General features: G+C 38.8%; 1 protein-coding gene across 4 annotated transcripts in view; it reads right to left on the bottom strand.

Annotated features, from left to right (window-relative positions):
- Positions 1-19,650, bottom strand: part of DTNB (dystrobrevin beta) — a 248,010-nt gene that overhangs the window by 75,098 nt on the left and 153,262 nt on the right. For all 4 annotated transcript variants that reach the window (XM_073215680.1, XM_073215687.1, XM_073215682.1 and 1 more), the window contains one exon: positions 13,592-13,669. In XM_073215680.1, the coding sequence (XP_073071781.1) occupies positions 13,592-13,669 (78 nt within the window). The remainder of the gene's footprint in view (positions 1-13,591; positions 13,670-19,650) is intronic.

Genomic DNA, 19,650 nt, shown 5'->3' with positions numbered 1-19,650 from the left:
CACAGATTTTTATGTACTGGCTGTGTTTCAATCCATTGCAATAATCTTTTTGGTGTTCAATTTGTCCTATCTTTGGCCAGTGGGCTCCTGTGTTCCACATTATGAGACCTTATCAGCTTACTTGCCTGGCACAGTCTCATCCTGTATATATCCTGACCCCCATCTTGGAGTCAACTAGTCTTTCAAGCATCCCAGGTTTCCTTTACTGAAAAGAGTATTTGGAGACCACAACTAGGGCAGTGGGGTGCCTATTATTCCTGGGTTGTCACTGCTTCTAGACCGTTTCAGTGGATAAATCTAGAAAATGTTAAAATTTTAGGAAGAATACAAAGTTCTCTCAGCACTTTCAGATACCATTCTGTTTTGTTCTAGCTTGCATTGTTTTTAATGAGACATCATCAGAAAATCTTATCTTTGTTCCCCTGTAGGTAACACCATTCTTTTTTCTACCTGCTTGTCCTATTTTCTCTTTATCAGAGGTTTTCAGCAATTTGATCATGATGTGCCTTGGTGTGGATTTCTCTGTGTTTATCCTGTTTACTCTTTGTTGAGCTCCTTGTATCTGTGGGTTTATAGTTTTCATCAAATTTGTAAAAAATGTATTTAGAAATTTGGAAAAAATATATATCCCTTTAATAATTTTTCTCTCCCCTTTCTGTTAGACTATTTGACATTGTCCACAGAACACTGAGGCTCTGTTTACTTTTCAGCCATTTTTTTCTCTGTGCTTCATTTTGTATAGTTTGTATTGCTATGTCTTTAAGTTCAGTGACCTTCTCTTCTGCAGTATCTGATCTACTGCTAAGACCATCCATTACTCTAGAAGTTCTATTTTTTCATTTAAAAGATTTTTATTAAATTAGAACATATATATGCAGAAAAGTTCCAATTTTATTTAAACTTGGGTTTTTACTTCTTCCATTTTTCTCATTATTCACATTTTCCTTTATATTTTTTATATTATAAATGCTGTTTAAAATTCCACATTTGCTAATTATATCATATCTGTTATTTCTGGTTCTGTTCATACTGAATCATTTTCTCCTGCTTTCAGGTCATACTTTCCTGCTTCTTCCTGTCTTCTCATTTTTTTTTACCAGATGATGACAACTGTGAATATTATGCTAGTGAATGTCTGGATTTTGTTGTCTTCCTCTAGAGAATCTGGTAGTCAGCTAATTTACTTGGGGAGAGCTTGATCCTTCTGAGGCTTGTGTTTATGCTTCATTAGGGTCATCTTCATCTAGAGCTATTTTTGTACTGCTCCTAAACTGTGGCCTTTCTGGGTCTTTACTGAATACCCCAAGTGTTCAATGATGTTTTGCTACTCTGGTTGATTGGAACTCAAGCAACTGCTCATGTTGTGGTAGCTGCTTCAAATCCGTGGAGTTGTTCTTTCCCAGGAAGTTGGTCCTTGCTGGTCTTGTAAAACTTCATTCTATGCAAATACAACTTAGCTTCTAGCCAAAGGCTCAAGGGACCTCTTTGCAGAAGTATGGAGCTCTTTCTCTGAACAGGTCTTCCTCTCTGGTATTCTCCTCAGCAAACTCCAGCCTCCCCAAATGCCAATCCGCCTCCTTATTCTCAGTAAAACTGCCTTCCTCTGCTTGTTTCCTGCATCAGAGTTAACAAATGCCTCCCGGCAGAAGGCCCGAGCAGTCACAGGCTTCCCTTGCTTGTCTCCCTGCCCTCAGAGATCAGTCCTGCCCTACTTACTGTTTAGTTTCTGAAAGTAGTTGTTATGTTCAGACCAGTTTTCTAGTTGTTTACAGTGGGACAGCCAATCTGATACCAGTTATCACCATGACCAGAGTGGAAGTTCTCTCTGTAGTGACTCGTGTTTATCATATATTTGTCAAGTATTGGTCTACTTCAAACTAGAAATTAAAACAAAACAAAATTGCTTCTTTATGGTAGACAGATTGAGAAATAGTGCTATATAACCTTGTAGGCCATTGTGACAGTTTTTAGCTTATACCCTGATAGAAGTTAGTGGAGGGTTTTGAGCAGAGGTGAGATATAACTCATATTTTAATAGGATCATTACTGTTATGGAAGATAAAGTGCCACAGAGCAGGGGAAGAAGCTGCTACAACATTACAGATGAGAGAGAAGAGTGACTAGGAAAATAACAGTAGTAGCAGAAGTGGTAAGAAACAGCAAGGTCTTGGATAGATTTCGGTGGTGTTTTTGGATAGAGGTGATCTAATAATCTGACAATTTAGATGGCAGAAGAATCAAGGGTTCTGACTGAGCAACTAGGAGAATGGGATCGCCATTAACTGAGATGGGGAAGGCTATGGGAGAAGTAGGGTTGGTGGGGGAAGACACAGAACCTAGTTCAGAACACATTAATTGTGAGATATGTATAAAGACCCAAGTGAAGGTACTGATTAGGAGGAGGATATATGAGGTTAGAGCTCAGATAAAAGGTCTGGGTCAGAAAAATAAGTTTGGCAGTCACCACTCAAGTAGATTGTATTAAAAACTATGAGTTTGGGTGGGACCACCTACAGGTAGTGAGTCCAAATAGAAAAGGGAAGTGGTCCCTCTGGTATGCTAACACTGAGAGTTTGGAAAGGTATGGAAAACCTAGCAAAGGAGGCCAAGGGGGAATAGGAGGAAAACCAGAAGAGCATAATACCTGGAGGTAGGTACAGAAAGTAATTCAAGTAGATGGGAGCCACCATTCATGTCAAATGCCCCTGACAGATCAAGTAAGAGACATCCTGAGAATCCACCAATGGATTTCACACTGAGGAAGTCCCTGGTCTCCTTGACAGAAATGGTTTTGGCAGAGTGATGGGAAGAAGTGAAAATCTGACCAAGGTGTGTTCCAAAAGCAATGGCAGAACAGAAATTGGAAACATTTATTACAGTAGCAACAGTCCATTAAACTCTATTTTAGCTTTATACAAACACTGTATTTAGAACTAGTGTTCTCTGCCAGGTAATTAGGGACCAAAACCAAAATGGAAAGCATTACCAGTGACTGCCTACAGTAGATAAGAAATTGAGATGTCCATGGATTTTCTGATAATTTTGTTTGGGATGTGGGTGTTACATGTTGTTCTACTCACATTTAGAGAGATACCTATTTTTCCATATTTACTTTTTGGATTTAAACTCTTGCCTTTTGATAAAATGTTAAGTGTGTATATATATATATATATATATATATATATATATATATATACACACACACACACATACACATACACACACACATACATACATACATACATACATATATATCATGTACATATATATATATATCTAATTATTGCATATACAAATGCAACACATATATAGCCCCTAGCTTACAAATAGGTTTTGAACAATGTTTCTAAAGCAAAGTCACAAGCTTGGAGTCCCACAAAAACATAAAATTATAAAAAATAGTAAGTGCTCTATTTATGAGCTGTCAAATGTCAATTTAATCCATACAAGTAGGTGATCTTCATGGCTGAATATGCAATAGTTTTAACTGCACTCCTGATGGAAACTGGGCGTTTGAGTCAATGTATGGAGCCCCTACTAGGTGTCAGGCATTGTGCCAGGAACTGAGGACACAATAGCAGGCAACCCAGACATGGTTGCTGCTCTCTTGGTGCTAACAGTCTAGCAGAAAAAGATAACCACACAAATAAACATAAAATTGCAAAAGTGTTAACAAGTGTTACAAGAGGGACACTGTCTTCCTCTGAGAATTTTATCCAATTCAGGAGATGAGCAAAAGCAAGGGGCAGTAAAAAGAACCACAGTTAAGAGGAGTGGCAATGAAATAAGCATACCTCTCCCTGGAGTACTAGAAGCAGCATTTCTTCCCTCCTGAGGTGTTCCCCAGTTCAAAACCAATGGTAACAGAGAGCATAGGTGGGCACAGAGGGTCCTGATGGGACTGGTAGGGTGTAAGGCAGCAAGCATTTCTAAAACTGTTTCCTTAGACTTCCTCCTTCAAAACTTGAAGGTTTCACTGAATCAGACTATCTGGGAACAAGGTCTGAGAACCTGCATTTAAAACAAGCTTCCAGGTGCACCATCAGCTCTTTCCAGTGTGAGAGCTGCTCTCCAAGAGGATGGGAGCTCTGGACTCTAGGTCTCACAGCTGCAGCAGAATCTCTAGGGATAGCAAGAGAGGCTGCCTTGGCAGAAGTTAAGGCACACACCCATGGGGATATGGAGCGAGGGGAAAGGATTTGGGCAGGATAGGTGGGGATGAAGGGTGAACAGCGATGGGGCAAGGTCAGAAGCAGTACAATCATGCTAGAGGCTAGGTCTGGAGTGGCAGTTTGTAGTCCCTAGTAGTGGAGTTCATTACTGAGCAGCAGGCAGGAAAGCACAGCACTGAGAGTCTGGAGTCAGGCAGATGTGGGTATAACCCACACTCTGATACCTACTTGCCATGTGAGTTTGGACATTTAGGTCTCTATGCTTTAGTCCCCTCATCTGTAAAATAATAATATAAAATCCGCTTCATGTAATATTTACTTTGGAAAATGTTGGGAGGATTAAATAAGATAATATGGTAGCCATTATCCACAAAGTACTTGTGATGGATCAGATTCTTATTATAAAGTTCTCTTGCATATTTTTAGAATAACCTTACCAAAAAGGTATTACTGTAATCCTCACAAGTTTACGTCTCCAGAATCATGTAGTTGATGGCCTATTCCACATCCCCCCTTAGTTGCCTGGCAAGCATCTCAAACCTAACATACAAAATAGAACTCTAAAGTCTTTCTACATCGCTTCCTCGCCTACTACTCCCCCAGACTGACCAATTAAATAAACGGCATCACTATTCATCCAGTAATCAAGCCAAAAGCTGGAGTCTTCCTCATTTTTCTCTTCCTCATGCCCCACATCCAATCCATTAACAAGTCCTGCTGGCTCTGCTTTCAAAATAGGTCCCCAAACCAGCCACTTTCACTACCTCCACTGCTGCCATAATTCCTCATCTGAAATTTCTCTCCAAGTGCCACTGAGGCTACTCCAGTAGCCTCTTGACTGGTCTCCTTCCACTCCTGTCAACTACTGTCGATTCTCCAAATTGCAGTGAGTGATCTATAATGAATCTATGTCGGAGGTAATGAAAATGTTCTAGAATTGACTGTGGTGATGGTGGCACAACTCTGATGTACTGAACATCACTGACTCGTACACTTTAAATGGGTGGATTATATGGTGTATGAATTACATTTGAATAATCTATTTAAAATATAAACCAACAATTCTGAAATTGCTATACATGCTACTAGGACTGAACAAATACATAACTGGATGATGGATGATGTGAGCCAGGTTTCTCACATCATCCACGTTGGGAAAGTCACAGATAACCAAGCAGGAACAGCTAGAGTGAACCATGTGGTACTGGATTAGGATCATAATTTTAGTATAACTCATGTCTTTCATTTCTCTGCCCTGAATGGAATAAGCAGGCAATGTTATAAGATGCTATGTGCTTGAAGAAGACAACTGAAGAGAATTCCCTTTCCTAACAAGAGGAAGTACTGATAAGAGGCAAATGGCAGCAAGATTTGGTGAATACAAATCAGTTTCTGGGTAAAGCCTGGTGCACCTGCACACTTGAGAAGCATATAGTCTAGAAAGGCATCAAATAGGTAATTACACTACAAGATATGTATAAAATACTATGGACTACAGAGGAATAACACTTAATCTAGTGTTGGGGTAATAGGGAAGGCTTCCTGGAAAAGCTGAAGCTAAGTCGAGAAGGAAGAATTAGATGACAGAGAATAAGCAAAGGACGGGGGCACTGAAGGCAGAGGCAGCACGCACAGAACTCCACATGATCAAGTGATTCTGAGCCCAGATGCCTTGTAGAAAGAGTGGAATAAGGTAGGGCTGGGGAGGCTAGGAAAGGGTCACCTTGGAAATGGCCTCATAAGCCACAATGAAGAATGTGGGTTTTATTCTACAGAATTGCACTGACACTAGACACATGTGGCTGTTTAAATTCAAATTAATTAAAATTAAATAAAATCTAAAATTCACTTCCTCTGTCTCACTAGTCACATTTCAGTGCTCAAGACCACATGTGGCTACTGGCTACACTGGTTAGCACAGAACATTTCCATGCGACTGGGCAGCACCACAGATGGGAAGAACCATTGGAAAGTTTTAACCAGGACAGCAACATAATAAGATTTGTATTTCAGCCAAATCCCTCTGGTTGCAAAGAAGAGTCTGGATTGGGGGTGGGGTGGGGATTAGACTGGATATTTCCTAAGAAGATCCATGAAAAAAGCAAGAACTTATACCACAGCCCTGATTTGTTTTAAATGTCTGCTTTGCTAAAGTAAGTTGAAATACTGTAACAGTTTGATATTAAAAGGAATGAAAAACTATGTTTAAAAATAGTAGGCCTAAGCCAGACTGCCAGAGGAATTTCAGCATTGTAAATTTCCCTTCTAAGTGCAGGCCCGTGCACGTGTGTGTGTGTGTGTGTGTGTGTGTGTGTGTGTGTGTGTGTGTGTGTGTGTGTGTAGGATCTACTGGTCATCTGTCAGGTCTGAGCACTTGTCTGCATTTAGCTGCTGTGAATCTGAGGAGGTGGAAGAATCTGGATGACAGGAACTCATTCTATAGTCTGGTTCCCCTGGTTCCCACAGGCACCTCTAACTCAACATACACTTGCCATCATTCTGTCCAAATCTTTGTCCTGTATTTTGACTAAAAGTACCTTAACTCAACCCAGGAAGGAACCTGGAGAATCATCCACCCCCTTGTTCGGCCCCCCATGTCAAAAATCCACAGAGCCCGTCCTCACTCCTGGGATCCCTCGGGCATCTCAGTCTGAGCATGAGAACACAGAACGCACGACCTTTCTGCCCACACTGTTACTTCTCCCCCTGTTCTCTGCTGACAGTCATATGGATGTGGGTCTTGCTCCAGCTCAGGACCCCAAGCCTCACTCCAATGAGAGGAGAAAACTGTTAGTTCCTATGCTTCTGCAAGCTTCAATTTTTCAAACTTAGGTTTTAAAATATGAACTTAGAAATACTCAAGCTTTTTGTTTGTACTAACCTGAGTTAAAAATTGCTGAAGGGTTTACCTTTAATGCTTGAATGGAAATGGAATTTAATCCTAACCCAGAAGCAGCTGAAAACTGGTGGTTAGCCCAGGCCATCAGCTGGACTTTGGAAATCTGCCAACACTGAGGACCCCGCAGTTCCGTAAGATTATGTGTTAGTTTTCAATTACTCTGCTTCTCTGTCTTTTGAAAAAAGATTAGAGAAAAAAGTAATTCTTGTGCTGCCTTGGAGAGATTCTCATGAAGAATTCATACAAGCTAGTTATTCTGTGACCATGCTAAAATCCTCATTAATTCTTGCTTTTCAACCAAACTCTTATTTTTCTCATTTCACAGGAAGAAAGAAAATCAGTGGCCTGAGTTGACATGCAGATAGCTTCTGCCTTGCCCCGTTTCATTTTGCCTCCTTTCTCAGTTTCCCCAACATCTCTGTTGTTCTCAGTCTCAAAAACAGCAGATTGTGGCTTTTGTCATTCTACTGTATTCTGTAGATAACAAGATAAAGGCTTTACCTTGACACCCAGTCAGAAAGCCATTTCAATGTGACTATATAAGTACAACTCATCTCTTAACTTGGTCATGTTTCTACAACTCAGAAATAATATTTATACTGGGCACCTTCTGGCCTTCAAAAACTGCTTTTCCTTCCTGTGTAGTATGTGTTCAAGTAGAATTTTTCTGACTGATAAAATCTTGCCTTTCTTAAGATTCCTAGCTAGCAATTGGTGACTACTCAGACTTAGTGGCTCTAATATTTACCGGTTAACATCCAAAGATGGTGTTATCCCAATGTCATAAACCTTTATAAACTGAACAGAATAGAAAGTGTTATTTAACCCTTGAGAGAAATAAAAATGAGGAGGTGGAGGGAAAAAGTGTCTCCTGAAACAAATCTATGCAAATGGGGTGTGATGTAATATACTTACACAAGCAATTTTTTTTTAGAAACCACCCAGAAAAGAAGCCTATAGATATGTGTCTCCTCAGCACCTCTACCTTTTCCAGAGACAGCAAACTACTACTTTTGGAGAGCTGACCGTTGCCCATTCAACCATGTTATGCCAGGTAGGGCCACCAAAAAGAAAAACCCTGAGTGGGTAACATGATCCAAGATGGACCAAAGAGAATGTTCATTGGGAGTTTTCAAGTTGGAACTAAGAGAAGGGCAATTATATAGGGCAGCGTGAACATGGAGGTGTCAGGGCTATAGACCCTGCTGCATGAAAAAGGAAATGTATTTGGGAAGCAGCAGCTGACATGCAGTAGAGAGAAGCAAAGAGCATGTAAGGGGATGGAGGGAGGCAGGAAAACACCTAAATGAGTTTAGAGTTCCCCTTGCTGTGGTCACCCCTGAGGCCCAGCCATATACATGCCTGATCTTCCTACAGTGTGGTTACAAAAACAGAAAACCACCTCTTATTTTCCCTCAGCTAATTCAAATTGAGCTTCTGTCAGTGACAGCCAAGAGTTCTGACTCAAGTGGAAACCGAGAGAAGCTGGGTGTAACAGGGAGTGGGACTAGTGGAGTCAAGCTGAGGTGTGGCTGGTAGCAAACTCTCTCCATCCCAGGGAGGGAAGACAGTAATATTTGCTAGGTGACTACAGAGCAAAGAAATTGGTCCAATGTAGTCTTTAGGACCCTGGGGCGCAGAACTTGGCCCCTCGTGGCTGGAGTTCCAGGCACCTTGAGAGGAGTAACAGGACGGAGCAGTGATTTCTTCAGGTCTCCAGTGTGACGCTGCACGGAGCGATGGGCTGTCTGAAAGCCAGTTGCCTCTGCCCACCAAGGGTGAGATAATGAACACAACTAGGATTTTATGTAGGTTATAGTGTTTCAGAGAACGCAAACATAAACCTCAATTCTTTCGCAGAGGGGGTAGGAGTAGCGACCAAGTTATACACTTGGAGGCTCTAAGTGCTTCCTACGCAGACTATAAGCTGGTGATTCTCTGTACACCTTTTCAGAGCATTCTGTTCCTGGGGTGGGCTTTCTTCTCGGGCTGTCTCACTGTCGACCTAGGTTTTAGCTTCTCTAGTCTGTAATACCAATTTCCACTCATCCATCTGATTGGCTGCTTCCAAACTGTTGTTGCTCTTGTTTCTGCTTCCATTTTCCTTTGTTCTTGTGTGTTTTTACTTAAAAAGAAAACCTTGAATGTCATTTTAGTGGTATTTCAGGAGGAAAAAGGCAAATGTGGCTTAACATGCCATGTTTTCTGGTACTTTCCTTCCCCCTTGTCTAAATTATAATCATCCTATTTTCACATCTCTATGTAATGTGTAAATTGTAGAGTGTGTAAATGCTTAAAACTCATCATTTGGTCCACGGTAGGATGGGTTAATGAGTGACAAAAAGACCTACCTGGACCTGATGTGGGTGAATGGACACAGCCAGGACATCAGAACTCAGTGCTGTCTCAGCAGGTGGTAAGACTTCCAGGAAAAGCATGCAAACGTTTGCAGCTGTAGGTGGAGTGCTGCATTATGTAAGAGGAGAAACTCTGGAAGTGGAAGTGTGTATGGGAAGGTGTGGGTGGGTCTGTGTGCTGGGGAGCAAAACAGTGGTCTGCCAATGACCTGTTATTTTTCTTTCCCAAGATCTCTCTTCTGTTCTTGATAGTATAACCTCCTTTGGGGGAAATGCTCCTCCCTCTGCTCTGATGATACAGGTCTAGTGGGTGTGACCTTTGACATACACACAGATGGTGTCAGTAACACAACCCAGGGCAGTAAGAATCCTCCTTTGGAGATTCTACTCCAAGGTAGGAAGGGCACAACCTCATGAGTGACAAGGCTGTGGGTGTGCATCTGAAGCCATCAATAGTTTGACAAGTAGTTTTCCTCAGGAGGGAATGAGGATGGCACACTGAGAGAGGCCAGGGGATGGAGAAGCCACAGATGGACGTCTGGTGGCATTTCAGTTGCTTTTGCGTGCTATGGACACTTTCATCCTTCCTTTTCTGCTCTACCTTTGTCTTTGTGGGTGATTTTGTTTTGTTTTTTTAAACTATGGTAAGAACACAAAACATGAGCTCTAAACAAATTTTTTAATGTATCAGTACAGTATTGTTAACTACAGGCACAATGTTCCAGTAGATCATCAGGAGTTTTTCATTTTGTTGAACTGTATTTGTGCTTTTTAAACTTAAATTTTAATATGTAAAATTAAGAGTTAACAGTAATATACCAACCAAATGAACAGAGAAAAAAGTTTCATTGAAGGTTTTTGTTACTGCCATAGTTATATGAAATGCCCACAGCATTGTAAAAGTTTAAATATTCATAAATAAAGCAAAGTTTTAGAAGACACTGAAATATAAAAAATATTAGCATTATTTTCTACATTGGTCTGAATATACAGTATAACTTAAACCAGTAGAGTAGTACAGAGCATAATACCACAGTTCAAATTCTGAACTTTGGGGAAGAAGACATTCAGAAGCAAGCCTCAGAGGAATCGAGTAAGGAAAGGGGGACTTTAAGCCTCTGATTTAAAAGTTTTGAAAATTTTTGTTGTCTGTTTTTAAGTGTACTGTTCTGATTATTTTAAAAGAAAGCACATTTCCAGAAACTATTTAACCGAAGGCAAAGATAAAATTTCTTCTCAATTATAGAAATATTAACATAAGACTATTAGAAGAATATTATATAGGGCAAGTCCCTAGAGTAGAACCTCTCAGGAACATAATTTATAGTATCTTATAGTAAGCATCTTTGCCATTTATAAGGTTTTCTTCTGTAAAAAGCAATCCTTATTTTCTTCTGTAAAAAGTAACCCTTACATTTGAGACCTTTTATTTGGATGAACAGTATTATTTTTGACCATTGTGGCCATCATTATTTTTACATTCACTGCTTATTGAAAAGGTAGAAACTGCAGACCTTAAGTTTTGCCTGCATTTTTATCACATGCCTGTTCTTATCTGACTAGTGGTTTATGTCTTTTGCTGAATTCTAAAGGAAGGCTCTTATTTCTGGAGAACAGCTTTACCCCCCTGACAGAGGAAGGCTCTGTTGACTGGCATGATGCACTGGGCTCCTGGCTTTCACCAGACTCCAGAGACATAGGTCTGACGACATTCAGAGGAGGAAAGACAAACTGATGAGTCCTTGAGCAAGTAAACAGAATACTGGCTAGAAATGTATACTGTTTGGTAACTGGGACAATGAAGAGCCAAGTCTGTGAATTATGCAATTCATGTCCATTTGTTACATTCTAATCTCATCCTGAATATAAATAAAATATCCTAAAATTCAAAGGACTACATTGCTAGGATGGGGGCAGCTTGTTCCCAGGTAGCCTCTATTCCAGTCCCACTCCTCTGGGTAAGCTGCGGTATGCAGTCTTCCTTTCTGGTCTGCTGGGCAGCGCCTAGGCAGTGACAGCCTCCTCTGGGATTGACTGAGTCTACCTAGAAAGAGGTGCTACTGAAATGCTGACTTTAAAATAAAATCTTCATCCAGGCTCTCTATTTCCTGGAACAACTTTCAGGTAGGTATTTTGTGGCTGACAAGTGCAGCCGGCCACTTACTGTTAGGCTGGGGCGTACTACTGTGACACGAGGCCTCAAGGGTAGTCCTTCTACAAAGGTGGCTGAGGTGGATATTTGCATCTGAGTTCCTTCCTGCAGTCTCCTCCAGCAAGAAACACTGTCCGGAAAGATGCACTCCCTCTAAGAGCCTCTAGCGGCTACGTTCAGCTGCAGTCACTGAATGGTGCCCTGGTCACTGGGCACACAGGACCCTCAGGGACTCAGGTGACTCAGAGTGACAGAAATAGTCAATGGAGAGAATTCAGGTGAAGTGAAACCGTAATCGAGGCGTTGCTAAAACTACCAAACAGCCCACAGCTGACTTCTTTCACTAATTCACCTGATCTTCCTAGTTTTGAAATGGAAACATCCCTGAGCTGATACTTTGATTCTGGTTCTAGGTCTGAATGCTATGGATGTTTAACAAAAAAATAAGCACTAAGGCCAGCCAGGGTCATTGTGGTATCTTGGTAGGTGGGAGAGGTTTAATTGTTCTGTACTCTTTCAGAGGCTTTCTATTCCTTCTTGAGAGGGTATTATTTGTAAGTTATTCTGTTTCTTCCCCACCTGTTCTCTCATTACAGTTTACTTCTTAAAAAATGTAAAGAATATCCTAAGTTCTGACATAGATCCCAGAAGGTAGACACTATTATTATCCCTATTTTACAGATTAAAAAAATAAAGATACAAATCTTGTTCAAGGTCAAGCAAGAGCCAGGATTCAAGTGCATACAGTCTGGCTCAAAAGTCTATGCTACTCAGTTCTGTCCTAATGAGGCAGCTTGGCTGTTCCCCTTTTGGAAATGTCTTAACAAGGCTGTGGGCTGGCACTCTCACCTGTCAGAGTCTTGAGTCTCCATGTGGTTAACACTGTATTATCAGACCACTCCGATTAAGTTCCTGGATTCTCTACTCCAGGGTAGCCCTATGGTTTAGTCCTTAGCTGCCTTCTAAGGCTATTTTCCAAACTTGCTTGATGATAAGAATCACCTGGAATACTTATTAAACGTGTAGCTTCTCATGGTCTCAGAATCCATTCGGTCTGATGTGCTTCCAGAAATCTGTATTTTTAACAAATGACCCAGGTGAATCTTCACATCAGTCAAGTTTGGAAACACTGCTCGAGAAATTTTAGCCAATGGGAGCAACCACAGTTGATCTTAAGAATTACGTTATGTATTAAATCAAAGTACTCTTATAAGAGATGACATTTCTATAGCCGAATTAATCCAAAGCAAACAGTACATATGGCACTGAGCAGTTTTCTTCAGGAAGGACTTGGAGTGGGTTGGAATGTCTTTGTTGTTGTTTTTTTTCTTTTTGAGCGATGACTGTTAAAAAGGATTCTTTAATGGTTGTGCCCTTGAGGGAGTTTCTGCATTACTTTGGTCATGGAACAGTTTAAATCAAATAAAAAGTAAGCCATTTTATATAGTTTTTTTAAGTACTGCCTAAGAGAATTTTGGAGAAGGGTAAATTAAATAAAGAGGAGAAAGGAGGTCCAGTTCCTTGAAGGACCCTAAGGAACCTCCTGGTATAACTAAGAATGGGGGTACTCAGACTTTTGAACTTAAATGTTTATGAATCACATACAGAATGATTTAGGAGAATATAAGAGATTAATTCAATTTACACTATCTGATCAGGAAGCAGAAATGACCGTTGATGCTCAACTCAAATGCAAAATTGTTGAAATTCATGATCATTAAAATATTGTTTAATGTTAAAAAAAAGATCTCAAACATGTCTAATCTGCTTTGACACCATCCTCACTGCCTATCACAAATGGAGATTTTCCACCTCAGGCACCATCAAAGGAGACTCTTTCAGTTGCTGTATTTAAGAATTAGCAGGAAAGAAAGGAAGATGAAAAGTAGAACGTAACATAAATGACAGCTGAAGGAAGAGAAAGGAAGCCTGTCCTTCCCACTCTGTAGGATGCTCTGCTTCCCAGGCCAGAGGTCTGTCCCCAGCTCTGAGCAGCACAAGCCATACATACCTCTTGGTGGGAGTGGGCACTCCTGACGACATGTGGCTCACCATAGTGTCATTCATATTAGTCAGCGGGCGAGGAGGACTGAAAGAAAAGACATTTACATTATATTAATAATTACCAGCATGACTGAGGGAAACAAATGCCTGAATGATAAGGGCCAAAGAACCCGGTCATTCTCAATAAGCACAGTGGGACCTACAGGGAATGGGGTAGAAATCAATACTTCATGCCTAAGCAGATTCAACAAGAAAAGGGGTCTTTTGCACAAAGCCGGAGGTCCACAAAACTGTACCATACAAGGAGCAACTAATGATAAACACACTGCTACCAATGTCACTCCAGCAGCTTTTGTTTTGTAGTTTTAGTACATAAGAACCTGAGTTAGTTTATTTCTGTACATTTTAAGTGTATACAGGATTTCTAAGTGTTTGGCAGCTGTGGTATATTACACAGGTCATAGCAGCAAGGTGCATATTTTTCTGAGATTTGGTTAGAGCTCACTGCCTTCCTTCAGATTTAATTTGTATACTTTTTAGCAAACCAATTTAGCAAAAAAAAAGACCTGTTAAATACTAAATTCTTTTATTAATCCTTTACTAGAATTTTAACAATGAATCCACATTTTAAACTTATCCTCTAATTAGAATGCTTTCTTTTATAACCTTATCCAGTTTTAAATTTGAAGGTAAGCATTTTTGATAACTTGTCTTTAACTGCTGGTTTTCTGGACTCAAGGTCTACTTCTCCCTCTTGGGAGAGTCATAACTGAATGAATCCAAACCTGTCAAAAGGAATCTGTGATTTTGCCTTTCAGCCATTCTTCAATCTTTCTCCCTTATCCCACCAGGTTAGGCTGCAAAGGGTTTCTGTCTTGCATTTGGAGCCACATAACTATTGCTAAATATTCCTTCTAGGAAATCTCTCATTTCCTCTCCTAAAGTGAAAGAAGTATTTTTCAGAGAAATTTGTCCTCAAAAGCAGAAAAGTGAAGCAGGAAAGTCCTTCTCTCACATTTAGGTGCTTGGGAACTACTTCCTGGTTTCTCCTCATCTTTAAGAGCTGAGTTACTTACATAAAATGTTTTGTAGAGGCCATACTTAAAGAGTCTTGGTAAACATTAAAAGACCAGAGCCTTTATTGCTCTGCGGGTTTCACAGTACATTCAAATAAATGCTCCAGGGAGAATTTTCTGGTAGAGCCAAGAAACCTAGAGGAAAGTTTAAGAGGAATGGATGGGTGGATCATCTATCTACCTACCTACCTACTTATTTATTATCATCTATCTAGTCTGTCTATCTATGTATCTCTAATTTGTCTATCTATCTATACACTCCTTTAAAAAAAAACAACCTCATTTCATTTCTGAGTAGGGCAGTGTTTTTAAACACTTCATTAAATCTCATTTAATGAAGAAGATCAAAGATGAAAAGCAATTTGCAAGAAACAGATGTAGGTCTTGTGATTTTTAAACTATAGCACTCTGCTTATTGTCACACGTTCCTCCCTTTGTGTGACAAGTTCCTAAGTAAGACATTCAGAGTTGAAATATGCCTTTGTAGGCTAGAATTCAATTCCATGTTATTTATCTCACTGCTTACTTCAAGAAATCCAATTTGCCCCCAAATTTTCAAGCCTATTAATGCTAGTGGCTGTGCTGAGTTATAATCAATCAATCGTTTTAGGTTGACTAGTAAAGGAAGTGAACACAGAGATTAGCCTAATTTTAGTCATAAATTTATATTTTTGTCTCTAGTTCTTTTAAACCAGTTGTCCAAATGGAACAAGGAGACAATGCCCATGAAAGAAGCAAATTCAGCATTGGAGTTTTTCATACTTGAAAGCACCAGAAACATTCTGATTTGCCTCTGTAATATATTACTTTTAGCAAATCACTTCCAAAATAAAATAAGAACATATTCATATTGCTTTTGAACTAATGTAGTTATTCAGTGTATTTCAGCATTAAAGAGACTAGTGCATTCAATTTGCTTTCTGACATTCTCAGAGGAAAAATGACAAAAAGGGAAATTTTAAAAAATTACTTAAACATAAATCATGTAATAAAATTTCATGATTTGTAGCATTTTGCTTGATGACACAAAAGTCTTAATAATCATCCCTATCTCTTGGCAGATACCATGCCAATTACTGTCTTATAGCACATGTATCAAAGCCTCTTCTCTAATATTCAATATTTTGAATATTACACTATATCCTGTAAACTAATATGATTACACTACAAGCTGTAAACTAATCATAGCTACCCCAGATTTTATATCCTTTCTGAAACTCTAACATGTTTTGTTAGGGAAATAGGTACTATGTATTTGCAGTCCAAGATAAAAGATGCATGAAAACATAAAGGCATCTTTATACTCTAGGCTCTACCTACTACTCTAGGACGATTCACTGCGAAAGCCAACAGCTCAGAAGATGTAATACACCAAAAATGGCTTCTGGTTTTTTAAAAATCTTCATAGTTCCTGGAAGACATAGCTGAAAAGAATGCTTCCAGGTGTGAACAGACATTATTGGTACTAGTATAGAAACTTGCCAGGCAGTTGAATTGACACAACTCATTACATCAGTTCTATTAATTTTTAACATTCAAAATTGGTTGAATACCTTAAACATGTTCTGTATCTTCCTTTGGTGAAGATCTTGGCAAGGTATCTTTAGACACTAATGATTTCCACAGTATCCAAATGACCACCAACCATGACACAGTACAGAGATTTGGGAGGTTCATTCTTTGTTAATAAGACATGCCAATTTTTTTTGATGAGGAGATAGATGCATTTTTAATTTACTGTTTTTAGGTGGAACAGCTTAGATTTTGGGAACCATCCAGTAAGAGGGTGGCTTAGATAGATAGATATATAGGTACAGAGTTCCTGGTTACTGATTAGATACAACTCCTAATATAAATTAAAAGTTTAACTTACTGGCACAAGCCATTTCATATTAGTATTCATTAATATTACCATTAATATTCACTACAGTGGATGCTCTGGAATTATACTATCTTGAATTAAAATTACTACAGAATCTCTCTTGGGTTTTTAAAGCTAGGAATAGATGGCAAATAACTCATCATGCCTTTAAAATCTTCTAGAATAAATTATATAAAACTGTATATTTCTTCCTTTCATTTATCAAATATTTGTTGTGTCCCTACAAAGTGTCAGGTACTGTGCTAGCTGCTGGGAATAAAGATTAAAAAGATGAAAATTTAAGTCTAGAATAAATTATATAAAACTGTATATTTCTTCCTTTCATTTATCAAATATTTGTTGTGTCCCTACAAAGTGTCAGGTACTGTGCTAGCTGCTGGGAATAAAGATTAAAAAGATGAAAATTTAAGTCTTATGAAGAACATTTCAGAAAAAAGTAATCACAATATGATGTAACAAATATTTAAATAGAAGTAAGAAAAATTGCTGTGTGCCATGAAAAAATATTGAGATCACCTTACGCATAAAGGAAAGTGTATTTCCAGGGGGTTAAAGAGATAAATGTAAGTGTTTAATTATATAAATTAGGAGAAAACCTACGGATCTATGGATAGACAGGATTTTCTAAGCTTAAAAGCAATGGAAAAGTTAGTAAGTAAAAGACCAATTAATTAGAGTTATTTTTTTTTATTTAGAAAAGAAAGAAAACAACAAATCTAAGAAATGATTTCAACAAATGTGACAGAGCAAGAATGGATGCCTTAATAGGCTAAATGGTTTGATAGTTTAATGATTAAAATGGTTTAAGTAGATCCAAAGTACCACTCCCACTCCCAACATCCCTACCACCACATCACTGAAAAAGCAAGGACATTTCAGATCGGTCTACATTGTCTCCTGCACTACACTGCTAAGGAATTTCTGTGATTTCTTTACCATTGTGTTTGGAGTATCTGGCATGGTAGGAGACGTGGAGCAGGCTTTCAGGAAATACTTGCTGATCATGCCATGGAACACAGAGTGTAGGAGAAGTAATCTCCATTAAATTTAACTTTGGTGAGACTATTCTCCGAGAATGTAATAATGACAGTATTAGTTGTTATATTTAATAGGTATGCTTATAGTGTTTGCAGCCAAAGCAAGTTTTCATTTGTGACTTAGTAATGGAATAACAGACTGAAGAATGTCTTTAATAACAACAATAGCAATACTTATTGAATACTTAATTCATGCCAGACTCAGTTCCAACATTTCCCATGGATTCACTCATTTAAATCCCACAACATACCAATGTGATAGGTGCTATTATTATCTTTATTTTACAGATGGAGATGCTAAGACATGGAGATAGGAAATGTATTTGAGGTCACAGCCAAATTTTGGCAGAAGTAGGATTGAAACAAGGCAGTTTGGCTCTTGAGTCTGTATTCTTAGTCATTACGGTGTAGTGTCTCTATTATTAGACTCTGCACTTTAAGAAAAATTTCCTTATAAATTAAAACCAATAGCATAATATTAGATTATGGTTCTTGTAAAGTTGTTTTTATAGGAAAGTAAAACAAGAGCCCTAGAATATGATTTTGGTGTGGCTTATTCTCTCCCCTGTCTCATCCTGAGAACTCTGTACTCTGAATGACTATCTGAACTCAAACCATTTTGTTGCAGAGCCCCCACTCTTAACTACCTCTAGGCTGCCCCAAGGAAAACTAGATAAGCTAGTATGAATCATTTCCTTCAAAAAAACCCCTCTAATTTACTAGGATGACTTTAAAATCTACTCTTAATTCTGAAGATCTCTTGGATTTCCTCATCTCAGCCTAACAAAATACATACATTTAATAAGCAAATTATCTATTATATCAACCAGACAGTTGATTAAAAGAAAAAAGTTTAACACTGGACTCAGGACTAACACTGAGTATAATTACTTGTTTTGACTTTCTAAGTTGACTTAGAACCAGAGTTCTGTGAAAGTATAATGTTGTTGTGAAAGCAAAATTTCTACTTAAAAATTGTGAGTGAATAAAGGGGTACATGAACGAAGCCAACTCTGAAGCCTGAGAGGACAAATGAGATCCTAGGCACCTGAATGGGCTGTTACTTTTCCATAAGCCATTTAACAGAACCTCTCCTGTAGGACTTCATCCAGATAGGCAGACACCACTACCTGTAGCTTTAAAAGTATTTGTTCTTCCTCCCAGAATAATTTTTTAGTTGTAGAGGTTATAAGGTTATAGTCCTGCAATTCTCTTTTACCTTGAAAGCTATCTGCTAATCACGTACTAGAGGACGTCTTACCAGATTTTTAAAATCCTTTTATTACTGTTAGTATGAAAAGGAAAAAGATTTTATTATGCCCCATGCTTTCATTTACTTGATTACTATTTTTTGTATTCCCCACAACAATGCTTTTTATACGAGGTGCTTAACCATTTCAGTTAAATATTTTTGTGGCCAGCTATTTTGCCTTCAATCGCAGATACCTGTCTTGATTCTGAAATTATCTTCCCTACTCACTTTGGTCACGCTTTTGTCATCTTTAAGGTATGCAGCAGATTTCAGCATAGTTTGGGACAGAGGCAAAGCCCCCACTGCAGACTACAGCACGCTTCTATCTATCAGACTACTTGGGGCTTCTACATCTTTCAAGCAAGTTGTTCTTTTGCTTCTTTTAACCCCCCGTTTTCACATCTTCTCCTAGGAACCCAACCTGGAATGTCCTTCACAGACAGGCCAAGGTTACACTCTTCTGTACTTCTATTATCAGAGAAATGGCTCCTGAAATTTCAGTGTCTCCATAAAGCCCTTCTGATTACTATAAACTCCATTTAAATAAGCAAGGGACTTAGCAGTACACAAGCAAACAAAAATCTATGGCTTATTGCTTTGAGAAGCAAAAAGCCAAACAAACTAAAGATTGTTCCTGCCCACAAGAAGTCTATAATCCAATTAGTCCTCGTAATCATCAGTCATTGTAACACTGGACAATTTAAGTTTTAGCTTAACATGGTGCAATTTTTAGGTCAAATCTGATTTGACAACATTTCAACCAAAAATGTGTAAAATCATTTATAATGAAGACTACAACTTAATTATTTCAAATAATTA

This window comes from Manis javanica, chromosome 1, assembly GCF_040802235.1.
Source record: "Manis javanica isolate MJ-LG chromosome 1, MJ_LKY, whole genome shotgun sequence".
Taxonomy (NCBI): Eukaryota; Metazoa; Chordata; class Mammalia; order Pholidota; family Manidae; genus Manis; species Manis javanica.
Note: the sequence above shows the minus strand (reverse complement) of the source record. Positions and strands in the feature narration are given on the sequence as shown.